General features: G+C 42.7%; 2 protein-coding genes across 15 annotated transcripts in view; both read left to right on the top strand.

Annotated features, from left to right (window-relative positions):
* The first annotated feature begins 321 nt into the window (after positions 1 to 321).
* PRSS51 (serine protease 51) lies at positions 322 to 6,363 on the top strand. 6 transcript variants are annotated; one of them, XM_006161216.2, is made up of 6 exons: positions 322 to 453; positions 2,952 to 3,014; positions 3,478 to 3,569; positions 4,204 to 4,463; positions 5,736 to 5,878; positions 6,061 to 6,363. In XM_006161216.2, the coding sequence occupies exons 3-6, from the start codon at positions 3,550 to 3,552 to the stop codon at positions 6,355 to 6,357; spliced, it is 720 nt and encodes a 239-aa protein (XP_006161278.1). In that variant the 5' UTR covers positions 322 to 453; positions 2,952 to 3,014; positions 3,478 to 3,549; the 3' UTR covers positions 6,358 to 6,363. The 6 variants fall into 6 exon arrangements, with proteins under 6 accessions (XP_006161278.1, XP_006161277.1, XP_014448206.1 ...); XM_006161215.2 differs by having other exon boundaries at positions 3,472 to 3,569; XM_014592720.1 differs by lacking the exon at positions 2,952 to 3,014.
* A 14,519-nt stretch (positions 6,364 to 20,882) lies between these two features.
* LOC114004514 (serine protease 52-like) overlaps positions 20,883 to 21,574 on the top strand; it is a 21,347-nt gene continuing 20,655 nt past the window's right edge. For 4 of the 9 annotated variants that reach the window (XR_003546647.1, XR_003546651.1, XM_027765458.1 and 1 more), the window contains exon 1: positions 20,885 to 21,068. Coding sequence is in view for 3 of the 9 variants with exons in the window: in XM_027765458.1 (XP_027621259.1) it covers positions 20,987 to 21,068 (82 nt within the window). In the remaining 6 variants the exon portion in view is untranslated. Of the gene's footprint in view, positions 21,069 to 21,574 lie in introns of all 9 variants that reach the window. The other 5 variants (XR_003546648.1, XM_027765457.1, XR_003546649.1 and 2 more) reach the window with 4 other exon arrangements.

Here is a 21,574-nt window from a genome sequence, read left to right as displayed (position 1 = left end):
AGGCATATCAGACTTCTGAAACCTGGTTCCAGAGTGAGACCCAAAGCTCTTCATTGCCGATGCAAACTCTAGAATGGCTAGCTCCTCACATTGGTCAGAGTCAAGGCTGGGAGGGGTGCACACAGACCAACAAGGCTAACATGACCCTTCCGGGATGTCCCTTTAGCCACCACTACAGAGAGAACGCTAGACAGAGAAGAACTGGGCTGTGTGGACATGGCTGAGTCAGGCCAGCCTGCACCCCCGGCTTCTCCCTAAGCAAGATTTACTGTGATGTCACCTGGGTCTAGCACAGCCATGCATTTGTGACACCCTGCCTGATGCAGCTGCATCTGTCATCATCTTTCACTGGAGGCAAGGGTTGGGAAATCCTGCATGGGAATGATGAGAAGATGCTCCAGCTTCTAATTCCACTGCTCACGGCATTCAAAGGTTACGCCCAGGAAGATCAAGGTCTGTTCCAGGCTCGCCCCAGGCAGAGGCTGGGAAAAGGCCTACCGCCTCTTACCTCTGGAGTGGATTTAAAGGCCCAAGGGGTGCTGAGTCGGAGCACATAGCTCAGGAAATGAAAAGATTTTAATTGATGAATCAAAGTCGATGGCTCAGTGAAGATGCCGTCTCAAATGACCCCTCAGGGTCTGACCCAGAGCTCTGGAAGCACAGGGACTATGAAAGAACAAGTTAGCAGTTGAGGTTGTTTCGCCCATTCCTACCCAACTCTTGGTAAAAGCATCAGGACTGTCCTGGGCCCCGCACCCTGGGAGAGGCAGCAGAGGGGTAGTGGAATAAGGCCATATTTCTTTTAGAACACCCGCATTAGATCATGTGATCTCATAAAATGAGAAACATTATCATAATGAGTAAACGAATCAATGCAAAGTTTGTTCTAGAGATCTTCAGTTCTGTGAAAAACTCCACAGGGAAAAGCTCCATGGTTTGATGGGATTCAGAATGTGCCACTGGATACTTTTTCTTCAGACTCACAGTGGAGAGGCACAGTAAAGCTTTGGATGTTTTTAAAGTAAAGAAAGTGGCTTAGTTTTACTTGATCTGGCATATTTATTTATTTTGAGGTTTTTGCCAGAGTGCTTGCATTCGCTGCAGAGAGACACAGAACGACAGAAAGAAGGAAAGTGAGAAATTACCCCCTCCCTGGGGGTGGGGTCTCCCCACAATCCCTTCTCTTCCATTCTCTTCTCGGGAGTCTGGGCATGCATGTACATGTAGCCCAGCATAATTTTCAAGGCACTTGGTTCAGGACTTGAACCGCAGTCAGCCATGTGGGAGTCCAGTGCCTTAGCCACGATATCACCTTCTGAGATGTATATGATCTCAGGAGTACCTTTGCTGCCAGACTTATTTATAACATTTTCTACTTATTCTTTTGAGAATTACCTGTCCTTATAGTTTTCACATTTTTTTCCTCTGGGCGAATTTGTGAAGTTGATGTATAGGAATTTTAAAAGTAAAAATATGTTTGTTTTTAAATGTGCCAGCAGGCACGTGTGCTTGTCAGATAGAGACAGAGCTGAGGAGGGAGAAAGCACCCACCCACTGAGGCACGGTCATGCCGTAATCTCTTTTCCATTTCTCCAACCAGTCAGGATTTGGGGCATGCAGGCACATGCACCCGGAGTGTTTCTCAAGCTGCCAGGTCTGGGATTTGGTCAGGTGGCATCTAGTTCCCTTAACTTCCAGACCACAGGCTGGCCTGATTTTACTTTAGTATAATTTTGTACAGCAAAATCTTTTCTCCTAATTCTTTAATTCCAACTGTATACTGGACCAAACAAAAATGTAAAACTTATGCAAGAAATTTATTAATATTTTTACCTATGGTTCTTGCTTTTATTTGATCTATCAGAAGGGCTCTTTAATCTCCCACCTAGAAGAGGCCATACGAAAGATGATGGGGCCTGACCCAGGCCAGGGAAAGTGAACTGTGTTTAAAGTTGAGATTGGATTCTGTTCTGGCTCCTAAATTCTTCTCCTGGCTCCCCTGACCTCCTCTGTGTTCTATATAATTCTTTACCTCCAAGGACTTGCTCTGGAAGATCCCCTTTCTGCCTCTGTGCTCGTCTATGGGATTCATCTATGAACTTGCTTAAAATATAATGTTTATCAATTGTTTTTCAAAAGCATTATTTAAATATTAAAGATAATAACGTTTTATCTAAAAAAGTTTGTAATTACTTCACCCAATTTATAGATTTTTGTTTTGTTTTGTTTTGATGTTCATAATTGAAAGTTTGTTCCTTGGTTAAAAATTTCTCTTTATTATTTCTTCGTATGGCTTAAATGCTTAAAGTCATTGAGTTTTCTAAGCAATGAATAAAGAAGCTTCTTTTGAAGGAGATTGTGTCCATCTGTCATGATTGCCTTCAACACAGCATAAGAACATCCCTGGAGTTCTATCTTGTCAAATCAGTCACGTAATTTGCTCTAATTCTTTTTTTAAAAAAAGAATTATTAATTTATTATTACATTTTTTTTTAGAGAGAGATTTTTGCTATCGGGTGCATGCACTCACCCGAGACACAGAAAGAGAGAAATCACCCTCCGGGGGGATAGCCACTCCACAATCCCTTCTCCTCTCAGGATCTTGGGCACACACGCACATGAGCCTGTCATGAGTTTTAAGCCACTTGTCCAGGACTTGAGCCGCGGCCAACTACATGGGAGTCCAACAACGTGACTATTACACCATCTGCTGGGCCCTTATTATTATCTTTTTAATTTGACTAGAGAGAGTGGGAAAGTGAGAAAGCAAGCCACCAGGTCTGGGACCTGAACCAGTTAGCCATGGTTCGGTTGTTGGGAATCCAGCTTCCCAAAAACCACACCACTTGCTGGCCCCTAATTCCCTTTCATACATCATGGTAAGAATTTATTTAGGGGGGTCATTTTGTTGATTCAGAGTAGATGTTTTTTATTCCATCTCTTGTTCCTAGTTCCAGCCCAAGGCAATCCAGAGAAATTCTGACTTGCATTTGGCTGCAAACATACCTTCTCCAGTGAGTTCTGAATCCCAATCATGGGGAGGGGCTCCCCTGCCAAGATCACTAGTACTCCTTAGATACATTCCCCTAGCTCTTCCCCTAGCCCTGCAGCGTTCTTAGAGTCCCCTCATCCTTTCCAGTTACTCCCCAATTACAGTTTCTGAATTTTTACATCAAACTTCCCCTGTTCCAATGACTGCATGGCTTCTGTCACCTGTATGGAGCTTGTGTTTGTTTGGTGTGTCTCCTTTGCCATCTAACACTGTCCACTTTATGGTGGGGCTCCGCCCTGACTTCCCTGGGTCTTTGGATGTGTGATGTGCTGGTGTTTCTGAGATCTGTCTCTGCTGTGTCTGCTCATTTTACTTCATTTGGTTTTGGCCTTGGTCTTAGTTGGGAGGGTACTGGGAATACAGGATAAAGATTTCTCATTGCTTCTCATGTACAAATGGCTCTTTCCTTTCTTTTTGAGAAAAAGTTAAATGTGGCTACAGACCTGCCTTTCCCAATCCATCATGGTTACCATTTCGTGAACTGCTTCAAGTCCAGAATGGTGAGTTCCCGTGGCAAGTGAGTATCCAGATGTCTCGGAAACACCTCTGTGGAGGCTCAATCATACACCGGTGGTGGGTTCTGACAGCTGCACATTGCTTCCCAAGAACCCTGTAAGTTTCTGAGACACTGTCTTAATTTACATCATGTCTTAGCAACATCTTGTCTGGGCTAGGTAGACCAATGGGTTGGTATACAAGGCCAGTGAAGCCATCAGCTCTGTGCCCATTCTCTCTCTTTATTTGGTCAATCTTATCCCAGGTGGACTGCTAGTTGAGGTAATGCAACACAATGGAGTTATTCATCATATCATATTTATTGAGCATCTACTATTTGTTGGTTTAAGTGCTGAGGATTTAGCAGTCGACAAGACAACTAAGTTCACGTCCTCATCTCAGATGGATTCATCCCACTTCTGTTGTTGCAGGAGTAGTGGGGGTCAGGGGGGCCCTGGGCTGATAGTGCACTGGCTCAGAGATTTTCCCAAATTTTGGGCCCTATCTAAACTCTGACCACCCTCCAGTTCACAGAATCACATCCACTATTCTGTATTTCTCAACATTTCATTGTAAACTCTACAGTCTACGCATATGTCTATGAACACAAAATGCACTATAACTGTTAGCATTGGTGTTTTATATCTACTTCTTAGATTAGAAACGACAGTGGTGAATATCACTGTGGTCATGGGAGCCAGAACATTTAGCGACATCCGTGTGGAGAGAAAGCAAGTGCAGAAGATCATCATTCACAAAGATTATAAACCACCACACCTTGACAGTGACCTCTCGCTGCTCCTGCTTGCCACACCAGTACAATTCACCAACTTCAAAATGCCCATCTGCCTGCCGGAGAAGGAGGGTACCTGGGACCGATGCTGGATGGCTGAGTGGGTAACAGCTGGTGGATATGGTATGTGCCTTCTCTTGGGAGCCCATTGAAAGTCCACATTTAGATTACCCTGGGCGGGACCAGCAGTTAGCATAATGGCTATGTTGCTGGAATCCCATGTAGTTGACCATGGTTTGAGTCCCAGACCCAGTGGCTTGAACTCACACTGGGCATATGTGCGTGCATGCCCAAGATCCTGAGAGGAGAATGGAGGAGAAGGAATTGCGGAGTGGCCATCCCTCAGGGGGTGATTTCTCATTTTCTATCTCTGTCTTTCTCTTTCTGGCTAGTGCACACACCCTCTAGCAAAAATCTCTCTAAAAAAAACATAGATTGCCCCGGGCTAGACAGCATGATGCTTTGGATCATGTGATAAGACCCAAGTCTAACTGTTGGCTTTACTGCTCTCTAGTTTTGTGAACTTGGGTGAGTTTCTTCACTTTCCTCACCCATAGAATAACATTAATGACTCTCTGGAATAAGTTACATAAATTAGACTAAAATGAAATTATAGATGTAATGTCCCCAGTAAAAGCATGGGACATAGGAGAATCTCAAAACATGAGAGCAATGATAATTTTTAAGAAGCCAGAAGCATAAGCTAGTTTGGATCTTCCTTTGGGGGCTGTTTTACAATGCCCCTCTCTCCATCTGTTGACCACAATTACTCACTAATTACTCCACCCCTTTCCCTGCAGAGCACAAAGCTGGCTGGTCAGGGGAACCTCTTGGGGGGAGACAGCCACAAGCTCCACTAGTGTTATGGTCATTTCCTTCCTGAAAAATGGCACATCCAAGTGTGTCCTTTTATTGGTTTCTGCATTTTGTTTGGCAAATACACTGGGTGCCATTGATTCAGAGGCTGGGCTGTTCTGAATTTTCGTACAAGAACAAAACATGGCTATGTCTAGAGAGTGTGGTCACATAAAAACCTCTTTCCTGGGTTCCCCTGGCAGGAGCTGCTGCTGGGGTTTTGTGGGCTACTTCTACAGGGAGTGAGCTTCTCACAGAAAGAAGTAGCATTTGAGACCCCAACCCTAGCAATAAGGGGTACTGTGGGACACAAATGATAGAGCTTGGCACACTGGAAATCAGCTGTTGGGTGGGGCTGCTGGAAAGGAGGTTGAGTAGGGCCTTGTGTTGGGTTACCTCAGGTCTTCCTACCTTGCAAATTCATGATATTGTTGAACATTTGTGACCTTCTAGGATTTTCATCCTGGTCTAGGATTTTCACACTCACTGTTGGTGGCTGGTGTGGTGGTCATTCTTACACTGGCTTCCTCACTTTGTCAGGCCAATATGAAGTCTTAAACAAGCACCTGGAGAAGCTGAGAGTGGTGAAGATTACCCGGAAAAAGTGCATGAAGAGGGTAAAGCAGCTCTCCAGGAGCATGTTTTGTGCCTGGAAGGAACAAGGCACCAATGGCAACTGTAAGGTACTCAGCCCCTGCTCAGACCCTTCCTTCACACACCCCTCCACTTTCTAGGTTCCCAGGAGAGTCCAGGAGAGAGGCCCCTAGTCCATAACCCTAGGAATCCCCCACCACCACCATGTCCTCTTGCTGAAGAGATTGCTGATTGCTTGTGGACTGTTCCTTCTTCCTTTTCTCATTCCCAGGGAGACAGTGGGGCACCTATGGTCTGTATTAACCACGGAACCCAGAGGCTCGTTCAAGTGGGTGTCTTCAGCTGGGCCATTAGATCCGGCTCCAGGGGAAGACCTGGTATGTTTGTGTCTGTGGCTCAATTTATTCCATGGATCCAGGAGGAGACAGAAAAGGAGGGAAAAGCCTACACCATCTCAGGAGCCCTGAGAAGCTCTCTGATTTGTGTTCCACAGTACCCCTTATTGCTAGGCTTGGGGTCTCAAATGCTACTCACTACTATGTTTACTGGTGATAAATTAAATCTCTAAGCTTTGAACCCATCTTTTTTTCCTTCTCTTTCTTGCCTCTCCTTTTCTCCCATCCTTACTCAAGCACCCAAGGAGAATTTACTTTGGAATAGCCTTTGTGCCTAATCCCAGAAGTTAGACACGAACTCAATTCTCCCAAATCTCACAGTGTAATGAAGGAATATCAAACAGAAAGCTAAAACAAGACATGCATGGGAGTGGGGGTGGGTAAAGAGTCTCAGGGGAAGAAGCAATAACCTCCAACAAAGAAAGTCAAGGAAGACTTCAGGAAAGCATCAGAAAATCAAGCTTGGGAGATGACTCCCTGTTTTTGGATCTCTGTTTCTTTACGAAAAAGGAGATTTGATCAGATGAACTTTAAGGTCTTCATACTAACATTTTGAAACACTTAATAACTACTTACAATTCATGGGATACGGCATTGCCTAGTCATTGGCTAGCTTTAATTGTACCACTTCTGTACTCATAGACCCAAGCACAGAGAGCTCCCCATCTGAGTGAGGCACAAGTGCTTTAGTCTCCAGAACTACTCATGAAATAAAGTCTATGGTCAACTTAGCATGAGGGATCTTTTGTCCAGTTTGGAGTTGAAAGTGGGGAGATGACGACTTAGCATTTAAGAGACCACACCTCTTTTCCTCCCCTTCATATATCCTCCCTCTTGAAAAAGTTAGAATAATAAGGTAACTTGGAGGAAACATCAACATCTGTCTTTTTCATGTATGTGACTGGCTACATGGGGACCACTGACGTGACCAAATTCATTACCCATCAAATGAGAAAAGATAAGAATACTTAAAGACAATAAAGCAAGCAGGTCTTTTCTGTGAGAAGAAACAGAAGAGCTTATGTAGTCAGAGTGAAATACAGAAAATAAAAATTTCATTTTTAGTAATTTGTGAGACCATATATAAAAATCAGTGCTATAGATATAGCCAATCAGGGCTAATAGTCTTTTCAGGGTCCTTTCCTTAAGTCTACCTGGCATAGATGCAAGTGAGACAATCAGCCATATGGCTGCATAGGAGGAAAAAAATATTCCTTACTTTATTTGGATACTTTGTGAACATGTGTTTCAGGAACTAGAAAGATACAAGAACATAGATGACATGGGTGTTTTGTGACTTTCAATACATATGTCACATCCAAATTTGTGCATCTTCTGCAGGGTCTCCTAGTAATTAGTAATACATTTCATTTTGCATTTTTATTTTATTTTAAAAGGTTTATTTACCTATTTTCTCCATGAGTGAGCTTGCATGAGAGAGAGGGTCTTGACCCAACAGGGTCTTAATGCCATGATCCACTCCCAGTTTCAGTCAGCCCTGGATCATGGGCATGCATGTGCCTATTATGTTCAGACAGGTCTCTGACCATGAATCCAGTACCTTCCCATGTGGGTCAGACTCACAGAGCATTTCATTTTACCATTGCACTATCATCTGGCCCCTAAATAGTTTCATTTCAGATAGACAGATAGTTTCATTTTGTTTATATATAAATCTATATCTTGCATATAAACATAAAAACAAAATGTTTTGTTTTCATTTTGTTTATATATAAATATACAAGAATTTTTTGGAAAAACTTGTTTAAAAGGATTATTTTATTTAACTTTATTTATTTTATTTTGACCAAAGAGGGACAGAGCGAGAGAGAGAGAGAAAGGGAAAGTGAGAAAGCAAACCACCAGGTCCAGGACTCAACTCACGGTCACCATGCGGGAGTCTAGTGCCCTTAATCACCATGCCACCTGCCGGCCCCACAAATACACATATAGTTTTATCTTATTATATGTGCTTTCATTTCATATGTAGGTTTAATGTAAGGAACTGGGGGCCACATGGTTATGGGGACTGGCAAGTCTGAAATTTGTGAGGCAGGCTGATAACATAGAGACTTGAGAGAGAGAGTTGCATTCAAAGGCCATGAGGAGGCAAAAATTATTCTTCTTTGGGGGACTTAGGTCCCCACTCTGAAGACCTTCCATTGACTAGATGAAGCTCATCTGCATAAAATGTCCTTTAATCAAAGTCAACTGACTAAAAAATTAATCACTCTAAAAATTACCTGCACAGCAACATTTAGATGGGTATTTGACCAGACAGCTGAATATCAAGGTGACGTAAAATTAATCATCACACTGACATGGTCCCATTCATAGAGCTCCTGGGAATAACATGAAGTACAGAACATCCTTCTTTGGAATTTACTAGAATATAGCACATATCAAAGATTAAATGACAGAGGAAGCTGAAATTCCCTTACCCCACTGAAATGATCTTGATACTCTTTATCTAATGTATGACTGAGATGGGCTTCCCAGCCTAACCTAGTGACAAAGATTGATGTGCTCTTCTCATTTTTTCCTTTTTATTTCTATTTTTTTTAATTTTTGAAAAGTTTACATTTATTTACTGTATATTATTACAACATACAAAATGAATTTTTCTATCCAGATTACTGAATATTGACCCTGTCCAAGATATTACCATACCTATTATATTCAACAGGTAATTTTTCCATTTTGTGTTTCTTAACTGTTTTACTTCTTTTTTCCCCTTGATTCCCTCCTTCTCACCCTTTGCCATTTCCCACCCTCTGCCATTTCCCACCCCCTTCCACACTGTCTCTGGTGTCCTCAGAGTGTCCTCTTCCCACACTGTCTCATGGTGTCTCCATACCTTTATGTTGTCCAATATTTCAGTTTCTGCACATTTGGCATATAGTAAGTGGGGACATACAATGCCTGTCTTTCATAGTCTGACTTGCTTTACTTAAGAGTAAGTTCCCCTTGGGAACCAGCAGTTAGCGTAATGGCTGTGTCACTGGACTCCCACGTAGTCGACTGCAGTTTGCGTTCCGACCCCGGGGCTTAAAACTCATGCCGGGCGCGTGTGCGTGCGTGCCCAGGATCCCAAGAGGAGAATGGAGGAGAAGGGATTGCGGCGTGACCATCCCCCCTGGGGGGCGATTTCTCGCTTTCTGTCTCTCTGTCTCTCTCTGTCTGTCTGGCGAGCGCACTTGCCCTATAGCGAAAACCTCTCAAAAAAAAAAAAAAAAGTTAAGTTCCCTTCATATTTGTCCACTTTCTATCAAATACTATGATCTTATTTTTTTTAATGACTGAGTAGTATTTTGTAGTTTATATGTAGTATATTTCTACATTTAAAAGAATAGATTTCTCTTTAACAAGTATAGGTTTATAGAAATAAAGTCTGGTGAGTTCCCATATACTCTTATTTTCTCCCAATTTCCCCTATTTTTAACATCTTGCACTAGTGTGGTTTATTAATTATAATTAATAAGCCATTATGAATGAATCATTATTAATTAAAGTCCATCATTTACCTTAGAGTATACTCCTGGCATTGCACATTCTATGAGTTTTGACAAGCATATAAGTACACGTATCCACCACTACAGTCTCATAAAGAACAGATTCACTGGCTACAAATCCTTTGTGCTCTACCTGTCCATCCACCCTTGCCCCACCACACACCTGGCAACCACTACCTCAGTTTTGTCTTTTTGAATGCCATAAAGCTGTGGGACCAGCAGAAGGTATAATGATTACATTGCTGGACTCCCATGTAGTTGACCTCAGTTCAAGTCCCAGACCCAGCAGCTTAAAACTCATACCAGGCAAGTGTGCATGTGTGCCCAAAATTCTGAAAGGAGAATGGAGGAGAAGGAATTGTGGCATGGTCATTCCCCATGGGGGATTTTTTACTTTCTGTCTCTCTGGTGAGCATGCACACACTACAGCAAAAATCTCTCTCTCAAAAAAAAAAAAGTGTCATAAAGATGAAATCATATAGTATGTAGCCTTTCGGATTGGCTTCTTTCAATTAGTAATATATATTTCAAATTCCTTTGTGTCTTTTCATGGACTGATAGCTCATTTTCTTTTAATGCTGAAGAATATTTTATTGTACCAATATACTACAGTTTGTTTATCCATTCACCTGTTGAAGAACATCTTGATTGCCTCCACATTTTGGCAATTATGAATACAGCTGTTATAAACATTTGTGTAGATTTGGTATGGACATGAGTATTCAATTCATTTGGATGATTACTAAAGAGTGCAATTGTCAAATTGTTTGGTAAGAATATGTTTAGTTTTGTAAGCAGCTGTTAAACTGTCTTTAAAAGAGTGCACCACTTTGCATTCCCACCAGCAATGAATTATGAAGTCATATTGAGGGGGTGGAAGGTGAAGTGGGGGTGGTTGGGGCTCTGGACTCCTACATGGCTGACCATGGTTCAAGGCCTGGACCTGGTGGCTTTCTCACTTTTCCTTTCTCCCTCTCCCTGGCCAAATTTTAAAATAAATAATAATAATAATACAATTAAATACATTTTTTTTAAATAAAAAGTTCATGTTGATCCACATTTTTGCCAGCATTTGGTGTTGGCAGTGTATTGGATTTTAGTCATTCTAGTCAGTGTGTAGTGAATGTCATCGTCATTTTAACTAGCAATTCCCTAATGAGTGATACTGAGCTTGTTCTCGTATGCGTATTTTTGGTAAGATATTTGTACAGATTGCTCATTTTGCAACTGTGTTATTTATTTTCTTATTGTGAAGTATTATGATTTCTTTGTATATTCAGATCTTTATCAGGTAATATGGGCTACATCTTACTTCAAAAACCCTCTTTTTAGGAAACACCTAGGAATAAAAGCTAAAATTCAACAAATATCTTTCACAATTCATAGCTAAGCCCATAAGAAAATAAGAAAATTTCTGGAAGTAAAAATGGATAGAAAAACTATGGCACATATACTCAATGGAATACTATTCAGCCATTAAAAAAAACCCTGACTTTTGACAGGAAGTGGATGAATATGGAAGATTTACTGCTGAGTGAAGCAAGCCAGGCTATGAAGGAGAGGCATTGTATGTCCCCACTTAATATATACCAAATGTCCACACACTATGACTGAAATTGACTAAAGGATATAGAAACACAGTATATAGATGTAAATACCAGATATAGTGTGTTGAAAGAGAAGGGTCTGAGGAAGGACAGACATTTAGAAGAAAAATAGGGAGGCAAAAAGAAATGTGGTATCTTAATGGCACAAAGAAATGCGGTATTACCTGTTGAAGATATTTTGTGGTTTTATCAACTGTACTAGAGAGAAATGTTCACTTGTTGAAATATCCATTTTGTAAGCTAAATAATGTGATTGAATGTATAAAAGAAAATGAAATGAAAACTAACTAACTAAATAAATAAAAATAGAAGCCCAGAGTTGTCATTCAGAATGATAAGCCAACAAGATGTATAATTCCAGTAAACTCTTGGATCTTAATGTTCACACAGGTGACAAGAGCTTGAGTTCTTTAAGGGTAGATTGTGTGAAATAAGAACTATTTAGAAATAATTGATACTTTGTGTTTTAGTCATGGAGAAAGTGTGGGCTAAGAAAAAGAAAACTCAGGACCAGTGGACAGCATAATGGTTATGTTGCTGAACTCCCATGTAGTCATGATTTGAGTGCTGGACCTGGGTGCATGTACATGTGTGCTCAAAATTCTGAGAGGAGAATGGAAGAGAAGGGATTGCCGCCTGGCCATCCCCCTGGTGAGTATACAAACCCTATAGCAAAACTCTCCCTAGAAAAAAAGAAATAGGAAACTCATCCACTGACAAAAGAAGACTGTAATTTATTTTAGGCTTAGCCAAAGGTGGGAAAGAACTAAGAGAAATAGTAACCACAACTTGATTCTCATAAGTGAATCTCAGAATTCCCTGTTAATATTGCCATGTTGGGAAGTAATATACTGGCTCTACTACCCCCTACCATTCTGTCCTAGGCTGGGTGCACACCAAGAGAGTGGCAGTCTGGACATAACTGTCATGATGGATTCAAAGAAGCGGTATCTAGGCTGTCATCAACTACCCTTCTATCAGGAGGGTCTCTTGAAGCAGAGCTGAGCATTGTACCCTCCATGGCCACCAATTTTGTATCCTTAAGATGAAATGGTAAATGTAAAATATAGGAGGAAGAAAGAAAAAAGAAGAATTGGTAGAGAAACTTATGTAACAAAGCGAACACAAAAATCCAGGCATTACAAAAGTTCTCATGTCTCAACTGATCCTGAGGCCATAGTTGGTGTTTGTTAATTCCTTCTTCCAACTTGAATCAACCTCAGCTGATTGTAGTTCTTTACTTGGTGAGGGACCCAGACTTTCATTTCTGGACTCTTGATGATTTTAACTTTACTGGGTTGTTATAATTTTCCATTAATTTCTTCCTTTGGACAATGAAATACTATAATAAATGGATCTCCAGAAGATCTTGTGGGATCAAGGCACATTCACCCTTGTCCCCCTTATGGATAGCAAATCTCTATTCCTTTGAAAACCAGGGCCAATGACCTCATCCCTCTTCCTTTGCCTGCTGGCTCAATGGCACAAAAATCCCTAAACAACCAGGTAGCAGTATCAACTCTCAGTTCAGTAGATCCACTGTGTCCCAACTAGAAGCATTCTCCCCTTGGGAACTAAGACCTCTAAATCTCCAGAGCTCAAAGTCATGATGATGAGAAGCAAAGCATTATTTCGTGTGGATCATTTTATGAAAGAGTAAATGGAGCCAGTTCCATTTTTATCCTTCAATTCATAAATCTAGGTTTTCTGGCCATATAAGAATCAATACCTGGGACCAGCAGATGGTGTAATGGTTATGTTGCTGAACTCCCAAGTAGTTGATTGTTAAGAGTCCTGGACCTGGCAGTTTAAAACTCACACTGGACGCATGTGCATGTGCATGTGTTCCCAAAATCCCAAGAGGAAAATGGAGAAGGGATTGTGGTGTGGCCACCCTTCTGGGGGGGGATTGCTCACTTTCTGTCTCTCTGTCTCTGTCTCTCTGGCAAGCACATGCACCCTATAGCAAAAATCTCTCTTAAAAAAAAGAATCAGCACCTTATAATAAAAACTGTTTCTTAAAAGATATAGTACCTTGTCAAAGAGTGCTGCAACCTTAAAAACTGTGAGACCTCAACAGGCTCAGGTAACTAACCCTCAGTGGGTCAGTCTACCATCCAACCAGGCACACTGTATCTGGGTGATGGAATGCACAGTAATATTGGTGAACCCCACGGGCACCTGCTTATTACCTCACTTCTGTTGTATGAGAACCAGTTGGTCAGAAGTAATGCCAAATGGAAAACCATCATGATGAGTTACTAGGCATTTGCAGGTTTTGTGTGGTGGGATGGCTAAAGCATTGTGGACAAAGAAGAGGTATCCATAGAGGACATAAAGGGACTTTAGGTAAAGTTTCTGGGAAAAAGGAGTTAAAGTGTAAGTTTATTTTGGTGCACTTTTAAAAGATTCCATGCATAGTTTTTTCATAATATGCAATAGTCTATTACTATTATGAAAATTGCTACTTACTTCACAAAGGAAGGGCTCAACTGTAATTCATTTTCTACCATTTGAGGTGTGTGCTACCTCATCCCCAGTCTACAGATGATGGCCATAGCAGGGATTCTTGAGGATGCTGATAGTGTCCATAGAAATGTATTTTTCAATGCTTCATTTAATGAAATACCTTCAAAATTCCCATAAAGAATAGAGTTAGTGGATGGTAAGCAGGTAACTCTTAGTAAATCCACCTTGATATTCCTATTGAAGACTTGGGATTCCTTTTTTTACATTCTACAATGGAATTTCATTTATTTAGGTTATTTGTCTGTCCAGGTTTTGGTCTTTCAATCAAAGACTTCCAGCTGCTCTAGCTACATCACTGAATCCAGAATTTCTCTTAAGTGCGCCTAGACTGTGTTGACCTAAAGATATGTAAAACAAGAAGAGTTCACTTACACATATGATTAAGGATTGCAACCAACTTGCAACCTGAATGAACATTTTTCAGGTTGCCTGGAACACACTCATCAAGGTCCAAGAATCCTCAGAAAGGTTTTAAATTCAAACACCACAAGTAGGAGGGAAAGGGGGAAGGAGATTATACCAACCACTTTGGGATAATTATCCTTGGCTACCAGGATCAATAGCAAGAATAGCATCAGCCCAAGGCTGGACATGCAGTCCCTGGGCAGATGTCCTTACTGAAGCAGTCCTTGTGTCAGGGTGCGGTGGTCTTTGTGCAAGGCTGTAATTTTGGCAGTTCTTTAAATTACAGTTCTTGTTATCAAGCATGTAGCATGGGAAAACACACACTCTATGGCCTTTCCTGGTTTGGTTTAGTCAGGGTTTAGCACAAGTTACTTAGATGACTCCATTTTGATTTGAAAAACTTTCACAACTCATTGACTTGGCCCAATCCAATGTTACTCTATACATCACCTAACACTATTAGATTCCATTCTCACCCATAACCTGCCAGTGTCGACAAATATACAGTGGGAGAACGTTACCATTCTTCTACAGTGTACACTATAGTCTCCTGGGTGGGTCAAATTTGAACTGGTCCCCTATGAAATCTATTGATTGTCATGAGAGGTGGGCAAGTAGAGGGAGTGTGGGGCGATGGGTCATGGAGAGATTCAACATACCCTGAGAAAGTATTGATAATTATGTCACATGAGTCGTTACAACATTTTCAAACAAAAAGGGACTCAACTCCCCCAGAAAGGAGTGAAGAGGCTGCTCCTACTAGGAAGGGAAACTAACTGGGATCTGAGGTTTTAAAGAACATTGATTTATCCTAATCCATTCAAACATCCCATTGTAATAGTCTTAGCTTCTTTCCCAGTTTCCTTTCATGTAAGCAACTGAAAAGACTGTCAATTCAATTTACATTATATTTCTGCCACCTGCAGGATCATCTCAGGTTCTGTTCTTGATACAAAATACAATAGGCAGTTGTATTGGGTCATTGGGAAAGTCATGACACATTTTTGCATAGGAAAATACGCCATGAGTTATCCGACAACCTAATCGAAGCTTCTCTGGCTTTTGGATTATGACTTTGAGTTGAAAATTTTAAATCCTGAGATCGTTGGAGGCTTTTTATTTTGTTTTCATTTTCCATCACATGCAATAACTGTGGCCTCTGTACTTATCTCTAACACCAGAGCATTCTAGTACCAAAGCCACTTGCTCTTGATTCCAGGAATGACACGTAGTAACCTGAGTAGCTGTTTTCACATCGAATACCATGGAACCCCTAGAATTCCATTTTTCACTATGGAAATAATGTCACTGTCACCTTCAAATCAAACCAGGCCTAACAACACATCTTAGATTCCCAGAAAGGGATTTAACATATAAAAATAGATATTTCAGAACCACTAAAAAGGCTTGAGTGCAAAGATCAGAAAACACAGTTGCTTGCTTTCAGGAATGCTGTAAACTGCATGAATCATTAGAACCCACTGCTCGCAACTGAATTATTCTCCTCGGCATCATAGCGATGATTTGCAGGAGGAGACCCAAAGTTAATGGCAAAGCCTCATGACTGTCCTCTGCTGAAATCTGTCTGCCGGCACACCTGCTGCTCTGGGAAAACAATGGTCCCTGGCTTTCTTTTGCCTCCTAGAATTTGGCTGAGAATCTTAATTAGGAGCCTGCTGGGATTCTGAGAAATGTAGCTTTCAACCTCTACAATACCTAGGAGAGTTTAGAAAAGCAGAGATGGTGCTAATATTAACATGCAATATCTGGCATATTGACCTACTAAATGTGGGGAACAGGAAGAGTAATCCCTTATCCAGTTGCTCTGAGGATGAAGTGAGAGAACACGTGCTAAGTCACAGAATGTTGGACATGCTCAGACTCAAGAATGGCTTAATGATCGGTAGCTTGGAATCTTTATCGGCCCTAAAATCGGAATGGCTCTGAGCTGTCTATCCTCTGTGAGAAAGTGCTAGATGATGCTCAGTCATTATTTTCTGTTTGTTTCCTACTTTCCCACTATGGATTCACTTACTGGGGACTGAGCCAACTGGTGTCCTAAAAAACATTTGGCTTGCCCTTGGGAAGTATCAACAGGAGGTCCAAAGCCAGGAAATGTGTGGGTTTGGGGCATTCTTTTCCTGTCCCTTTCCTGTTTGGGACATTGTGCTGTCAGTGCTGGGTCCCTTCTTGACTCAGTTTCCATTTGGTGGCCTCTCCTCCACGCCCACCTCTATCACTGCATCCCAGGGTTAGTAAATTGCTCTCCTTGCCCCTACGGCCAAACAGTTGTCCCCAGCCTCTGGTCACTTTATTTTCCTTTGTTGAATCCCTTTGTGATACTCACAGCTTTTAGTCCCTTCATTAAAATCCCTTCATGGGTTGGGCTGGCCCCATAGCACAGTGATCAAGCCCCGTGCCTAGGAAGCCAGATCACACATACCTGGCCATGGTTCAAATCCCAGCCCCAGGGGCTTAAAAGACATGCCAGGTTTGTGTACATGTCCCATATCCTGATGGGCTGCTGAAATGGAGAAAAAAGGATTGCAGTGTGATCCCATGGGGCATGTTTTTTCTCTCTCTCCTCTCTCTCTCTCTCTGTCTCTCTCTTGGTCATGAATACGTGAATGTATGGACTTAAACACACACACACACACCTTCATTTGAATTTTCAGAATAGAATTCTATTTCTCTCTGGAATCCTTCCTAATTGATATGTTCAGGGCCAACTTCCTTAACACCTCAGGCCTTGGTTTTCAGAGTCATCCCTCTCCTCAATTCCCCCTTAGAAGGCTGATACAAATTCAAAAATTCTGAGCTGGTTCCATTAAGCAGTGTTAAGGCCCTGCTCAAGAGAATCTGGCTCCCACATGGTGACCACAGATCGAATCCACAGCTGGGTCAACCTGAAATATACCAGGCACAAACGTCAATGCCCCAGATCTGATGGTGAGAGGACTGGAGGAAGACAATGGCAGCATAACCAGACCCTATGGAAGATGCTCCTCTCTCTCTTTCCTGTGTGCATACATGCTCTCTATAAGGAATAAATAAGAAGGGAGAAAAGAAAATCATGATAGGGCTCAGTCAGAGAGAAGCAGTAGAGGGTAAGCAAAACATTACTGAACCCAAGACTGGATCTACTACACTTGGCTGCCTTGACTCCAAGAGATCAATGGGCCATAACAGGGAACTCCCCTGTGGAAATGCAAATCGAGGGCCCTGCACCCCTGATCAACCAAGAATCACTGAACCTGGAGTTCCACCTCTGTTGCTTGAACACAATGGACCACTGGGCTGTGTAAGAGAAAACTAGGGCATGGCCGAAATCCGAAAGGGAAAAGAAACAGGCTAAATCCACAGGGAACAATGTCTATTTCTTAATCTGTCTCCTGCCCCAAATACCTCTGCGCTCCTCCCCTGACTGTGTTTATGTGTTTCTTTCCCAGGCAGCAGATGCCACCAGACTTAAACTAGGTCACAGAGGGCAGTGACGAGACTATACAGGCCATCAAGCCAAGTCCTCTGCTGATCTGACCCGCAGGTGCCCTGGCCTGGAGTTAACAGCACAGGTCCCTAATGAGCGCCTGTTGGCCGGGGAATCCTAGCAGGGTCCCTGCTCCCTAAAATCATCCTGGGAGTGGGGAGGGGTACTGTGTCTGAGCTAGTGGGCACAGGGGATGTGGGTATCTGCAGACTTCCCCAACTCTTCCTGCTCCCTCCCTCCTTTCTTCCTATTGCAGCCCTGTCTGAGTCCTTCAGGGTCACCCATTCTTCCTCAGGGCCAGCCAGGGATGGCTCCTTTACCTACTGTTTCCACAGGGAGGGTTTTGAGGCCAGTTTCAAACAGGTTCATAGGGTCCAAACCAGGGCTCCCAGCATGCAGATGGGGTAGTGCAGAGTCAAGAAACCTGCTTTAAACCCAAGTTCAATCCCCAGTTAATGAAGCAGAGTCAGTCCCCAAAGGACTCCAAGCCATATGTTCGCTCCCTTCAGCAAGGCAAGGGTCCCTCTGATCCTTCCAAAGGGTCTCCATCCAGCCCCAGGTCCTAAGGGCACCTTTGTCTCTCCCTTTCTCCATGGGTCCTTTCAGAGCATCGCTTTGAACCCATCACCACTGACATCTAGGAGGGACAGTTTCCTTCCTACTATGAGGAAGACTACTAGTAGCAGTACCTAAGCAAGAATGCTGATGGCTACTGGGTAGGCGGGTGGGTGGGGGCACCAGTGTTTCCTGTTTGCTGAGTATTTGTTATGGATGAAGAGTGTCTCTATCCCCTCATATCCCTGCCCTATAGACTTTTTGACGCTCCAATCTAAAGTGTGGCTCTTTCTGAAGACAAAGGCACTAGGGTAACGATTAAGGTTGAATGAGATCATACAGGTGAGGCCCTGACCCTCAGGAGGGTGTCTTTAGAAGGATACTTTCTTGTAAGTTGGACACCCACCTGCTGCCCCCCCCATCCCCACCACACACACACACACACACACACACACACACACACACACACACATACATTCAAGGCACCAAGGAGGAGTCATGCCAGAATATAGCAGGAAACTGGCCATTGGGAGTAGGAAGGGCCCTCACCAAGAACCTTGAACTTGCACTTGTAGCTTCCACAGCTGTGAGGAAGAACACATCTGTGGTTTACTCCATCTAGGGAATATGGTATGACAGGCTGAGTAGACTAAGTATCACAGTGACACATTTTGCTCTACTGAGCCCAAATCTGTGCTGTTTCCAAAGAACAGAGGAAGGCTGCTTTCTCACTCATGTCAGGCCCTGCCTGGCAGAGAACAGATAGGAGTTAGGCTGATGAATTCTAATGCTTTGCTTACAGCTATGAGAAGTATAGTAAAAGCACATCATAGTAAAACTCCACTCTCAACAACACAAATTGCCTAGTGTTTCATCTATCTCCGTTATTCTGATGGGATATTTCCAAGTGTGTCTAAGGTAAATTTTAAAGCCTTGAAACAGCTAGGGAAAAGAAAAAAGTACCATAGTCATTTTCCCTAAAAAGGAAATCCATTATATGTAGAATTTTGGAAAACATTTACCCCATAGCCTCTTGCCAATCATCAGTGTTAACAGCTATTCTCGGTACACCTGCCGTGACTATGGTGCTTTCTTATGAGACTTACTTATGGGCCACATAGTAGGAACTGTTTTATTCATATTTGAGCTTTATTTCATAAATTGGTCTCTATCTGCCACTTAACCACATACATCATTTTGACTCAACAGTTCAGTTTGAACCACGCAAATTGCCAATATTCTACCATGTTTGAGATAGTGAAACAGCAATTCTGTATGATTTAGCCTAAAAGTCTCCATATACACTTGTATATGGAGATGTTTTCTGCCCATCTAGGATGCAGTATTTGTTTTTTAGAACAACAGACATTTGGTTATCTGGGGTTCTGGAGACCAGAATTCCAGAATCACAGTGTCAGCAAGGCTAGGGTCTCTGTGAAGTTTCTAGAGAAGGATCATTGTAATCCTCTGTCCTGGCTCTGGTAGTTCCTTGGCTGATGGCAGCCCAGCTCCAATCTTCACAGGTGATTCTCTCAGGGTGCCTAGAGGTATGTTCAAAGTGTCCCTTTTTATAAGGATACCAATCAGAGTGGTAGGCCTGCCTACTCTAGCATAACATCATCTTAACTGACTTCATTTTAACAACCCTATTTACAGTTAATATCACCTTCTGAGGTCTGGGGCTTAGGGGTTCAACAAAGGAATTTTTGGGGAATACCATTCAACCCTAACAAAAGTCTCCCTGCCATTTTTCTTACAGATAGACTTAGCTCAGATAGAGCCAAGCTCTCTAGAACTTTCCCTGATGGCCTCTTTCCCCATGTAATACCCATCCACCCACCCACTGCACACTCTTGCCCCTCCTCCAGCTCCCAGTGAAACCCTTACTCTCTTGAGTTAAGGTGGTCCCTTCGTTCATGTGTCTCTCCCAGATGGACTGTGAGCTTCAAGGAGACACAGAACATCTGTTGTTCATTGTTGCATCATCCTCCAAGCCTGGTGTTTAGAAAGTGTTCTGTAAGTGCTGAATGGCCTGTGAATAAAGATAGGAAGACACGCATCCTCAATCTGTGTATCGATCCATACTTGGCTCATGTTTCCTTTATAGAAATGACTGGTCAAGGTGCCTTAGTCTCCAGCAAGACTTCAGTAGATAAAACTGAAGAATTAAAATTGCGGGCTTGGTGTTTTCCAAGTCCTATGCTAAGATACATGAACTGGCTCACTAATCCTCTCAATGATACAATGATGTGTTTGTATCCCCATTTAACAGAGTACTAATCAGAGGCGAAAGACAAGTGACTCCACTAAAGTCCCACTGGCAATGTCAGTTCTCCTCTTTGGGCCCTCTGCCGTATCACATAACCTGCCTGGACCAGCAGCCTCAGAGCCATCTTCTCATGAACTAAGGCTATTCCTGAAGAGTATCTTCATCTGTTTTGTCCTCACACGTTCATGAATCTGAGATGCCACCCCACGTAGGAACACAACTGATTATAGAGTCATCCCATTCCCTCACCTTCCAGCTCCACTCTTCAGGATGCCACCTGGCTGCTTTGACTGAACAGTGCTGACTCTGTCCAGTGCCTATTGTGACCTTGGTAGGCAGGAGGGGCTGTGAATCAGCAGGCACAGAGAGTGAAACCTTGCCCTTCATCCCTCTGCCCAACCTGGAGCCTCTCCATCGCTGATGTAAAGACCAGAGCCGATGAAAGGATGGAAGGATGGAAGAGCAGCACTTCTGCTGTGGGTCATCCTGCTGCTGCCCTGGGCACGTGGCTCTAGGACACGTAGGTTTCCTTGAGTCCTTGTGAGGTGCCTCAGCAGGGCTGTTGGTCCTCTGCAGAGCTTACTGCAAAGGTCAATTCCCAGGAATGCTTGATTCAGTAGCTGTGGAGTAAGATCCAGGGAACTGAAACCCTAATAATCTCTCAGGTGACTCTGATGCTGGTGGCTCTGGCCAGACTTTCAAAACATAGCCCCTACTGCACCTCAAACTTCACAGTTACTCATGGAGGAGTCTGTTGTGCACATATACACAGGGGTTGGGCACCAGAGTTTTCCAGACTGAATAGCCAATGCCAGTAAACTCTTGCTAAAAGCTAACCAGCTATCAAGCCGGAGATGCCCATTTTCTCTGCTGTAGCTTCAGAGCCAGTGTGTGAGCTTCAAAGAACACTTTCCTACAGTTCACTTTGAAAACATTCTAGAGGATTCTGGGTCTGGACGCTTAATTGTCAGTAATTTTTAAAAATTGTGTGTGTGTGTGTGTGTGTGTGTGTGAGAGAGAGAGAGA

Source organism: Tupaia chinensis, unplaced genomic scaffold (assembly GCF_000334495.1).
Source record: "Tupaia chinensis unplaced genomic scaffold, TupChi_1.0 Scaffold138390_1, whole genome shotgun sequence".
Classification (NCBI taxonomy): Eukaryota; Metazoa; Chordata; class Mammalia; order Scandentia; family Tupaiidae; genus Tupaia; species Tupaia belangeri.
The sequence above is the reverse complement of the archived record's forward strand: the minus strand, read 5'-3'. Positions and strand labels throughout refer to the sequence as shown.

Coding starts and splice junctions, on each gene's coding strand:
- PRSS51 (XM_027765456.1), top strand. CDS start 3,582: ATGTCTCGGAAACACCTCTGTGGAGGCTCAATCATACACCGGTGGTGG. Junction 3,665..4,203: donor CATTGCTTCCCAAGAACCCT/GTAAGTTTCTGA, acceptor TCTACTTCTTAG/ATTAGAAACGACAGTGGTGA. Junction 5,879..6,060: donor GCACCAATGGCAACTGTAAG/GTACTCAGCCCC, acceptor TCTCATTCCCAG/GGAGACAGTGGGGCACCTAT.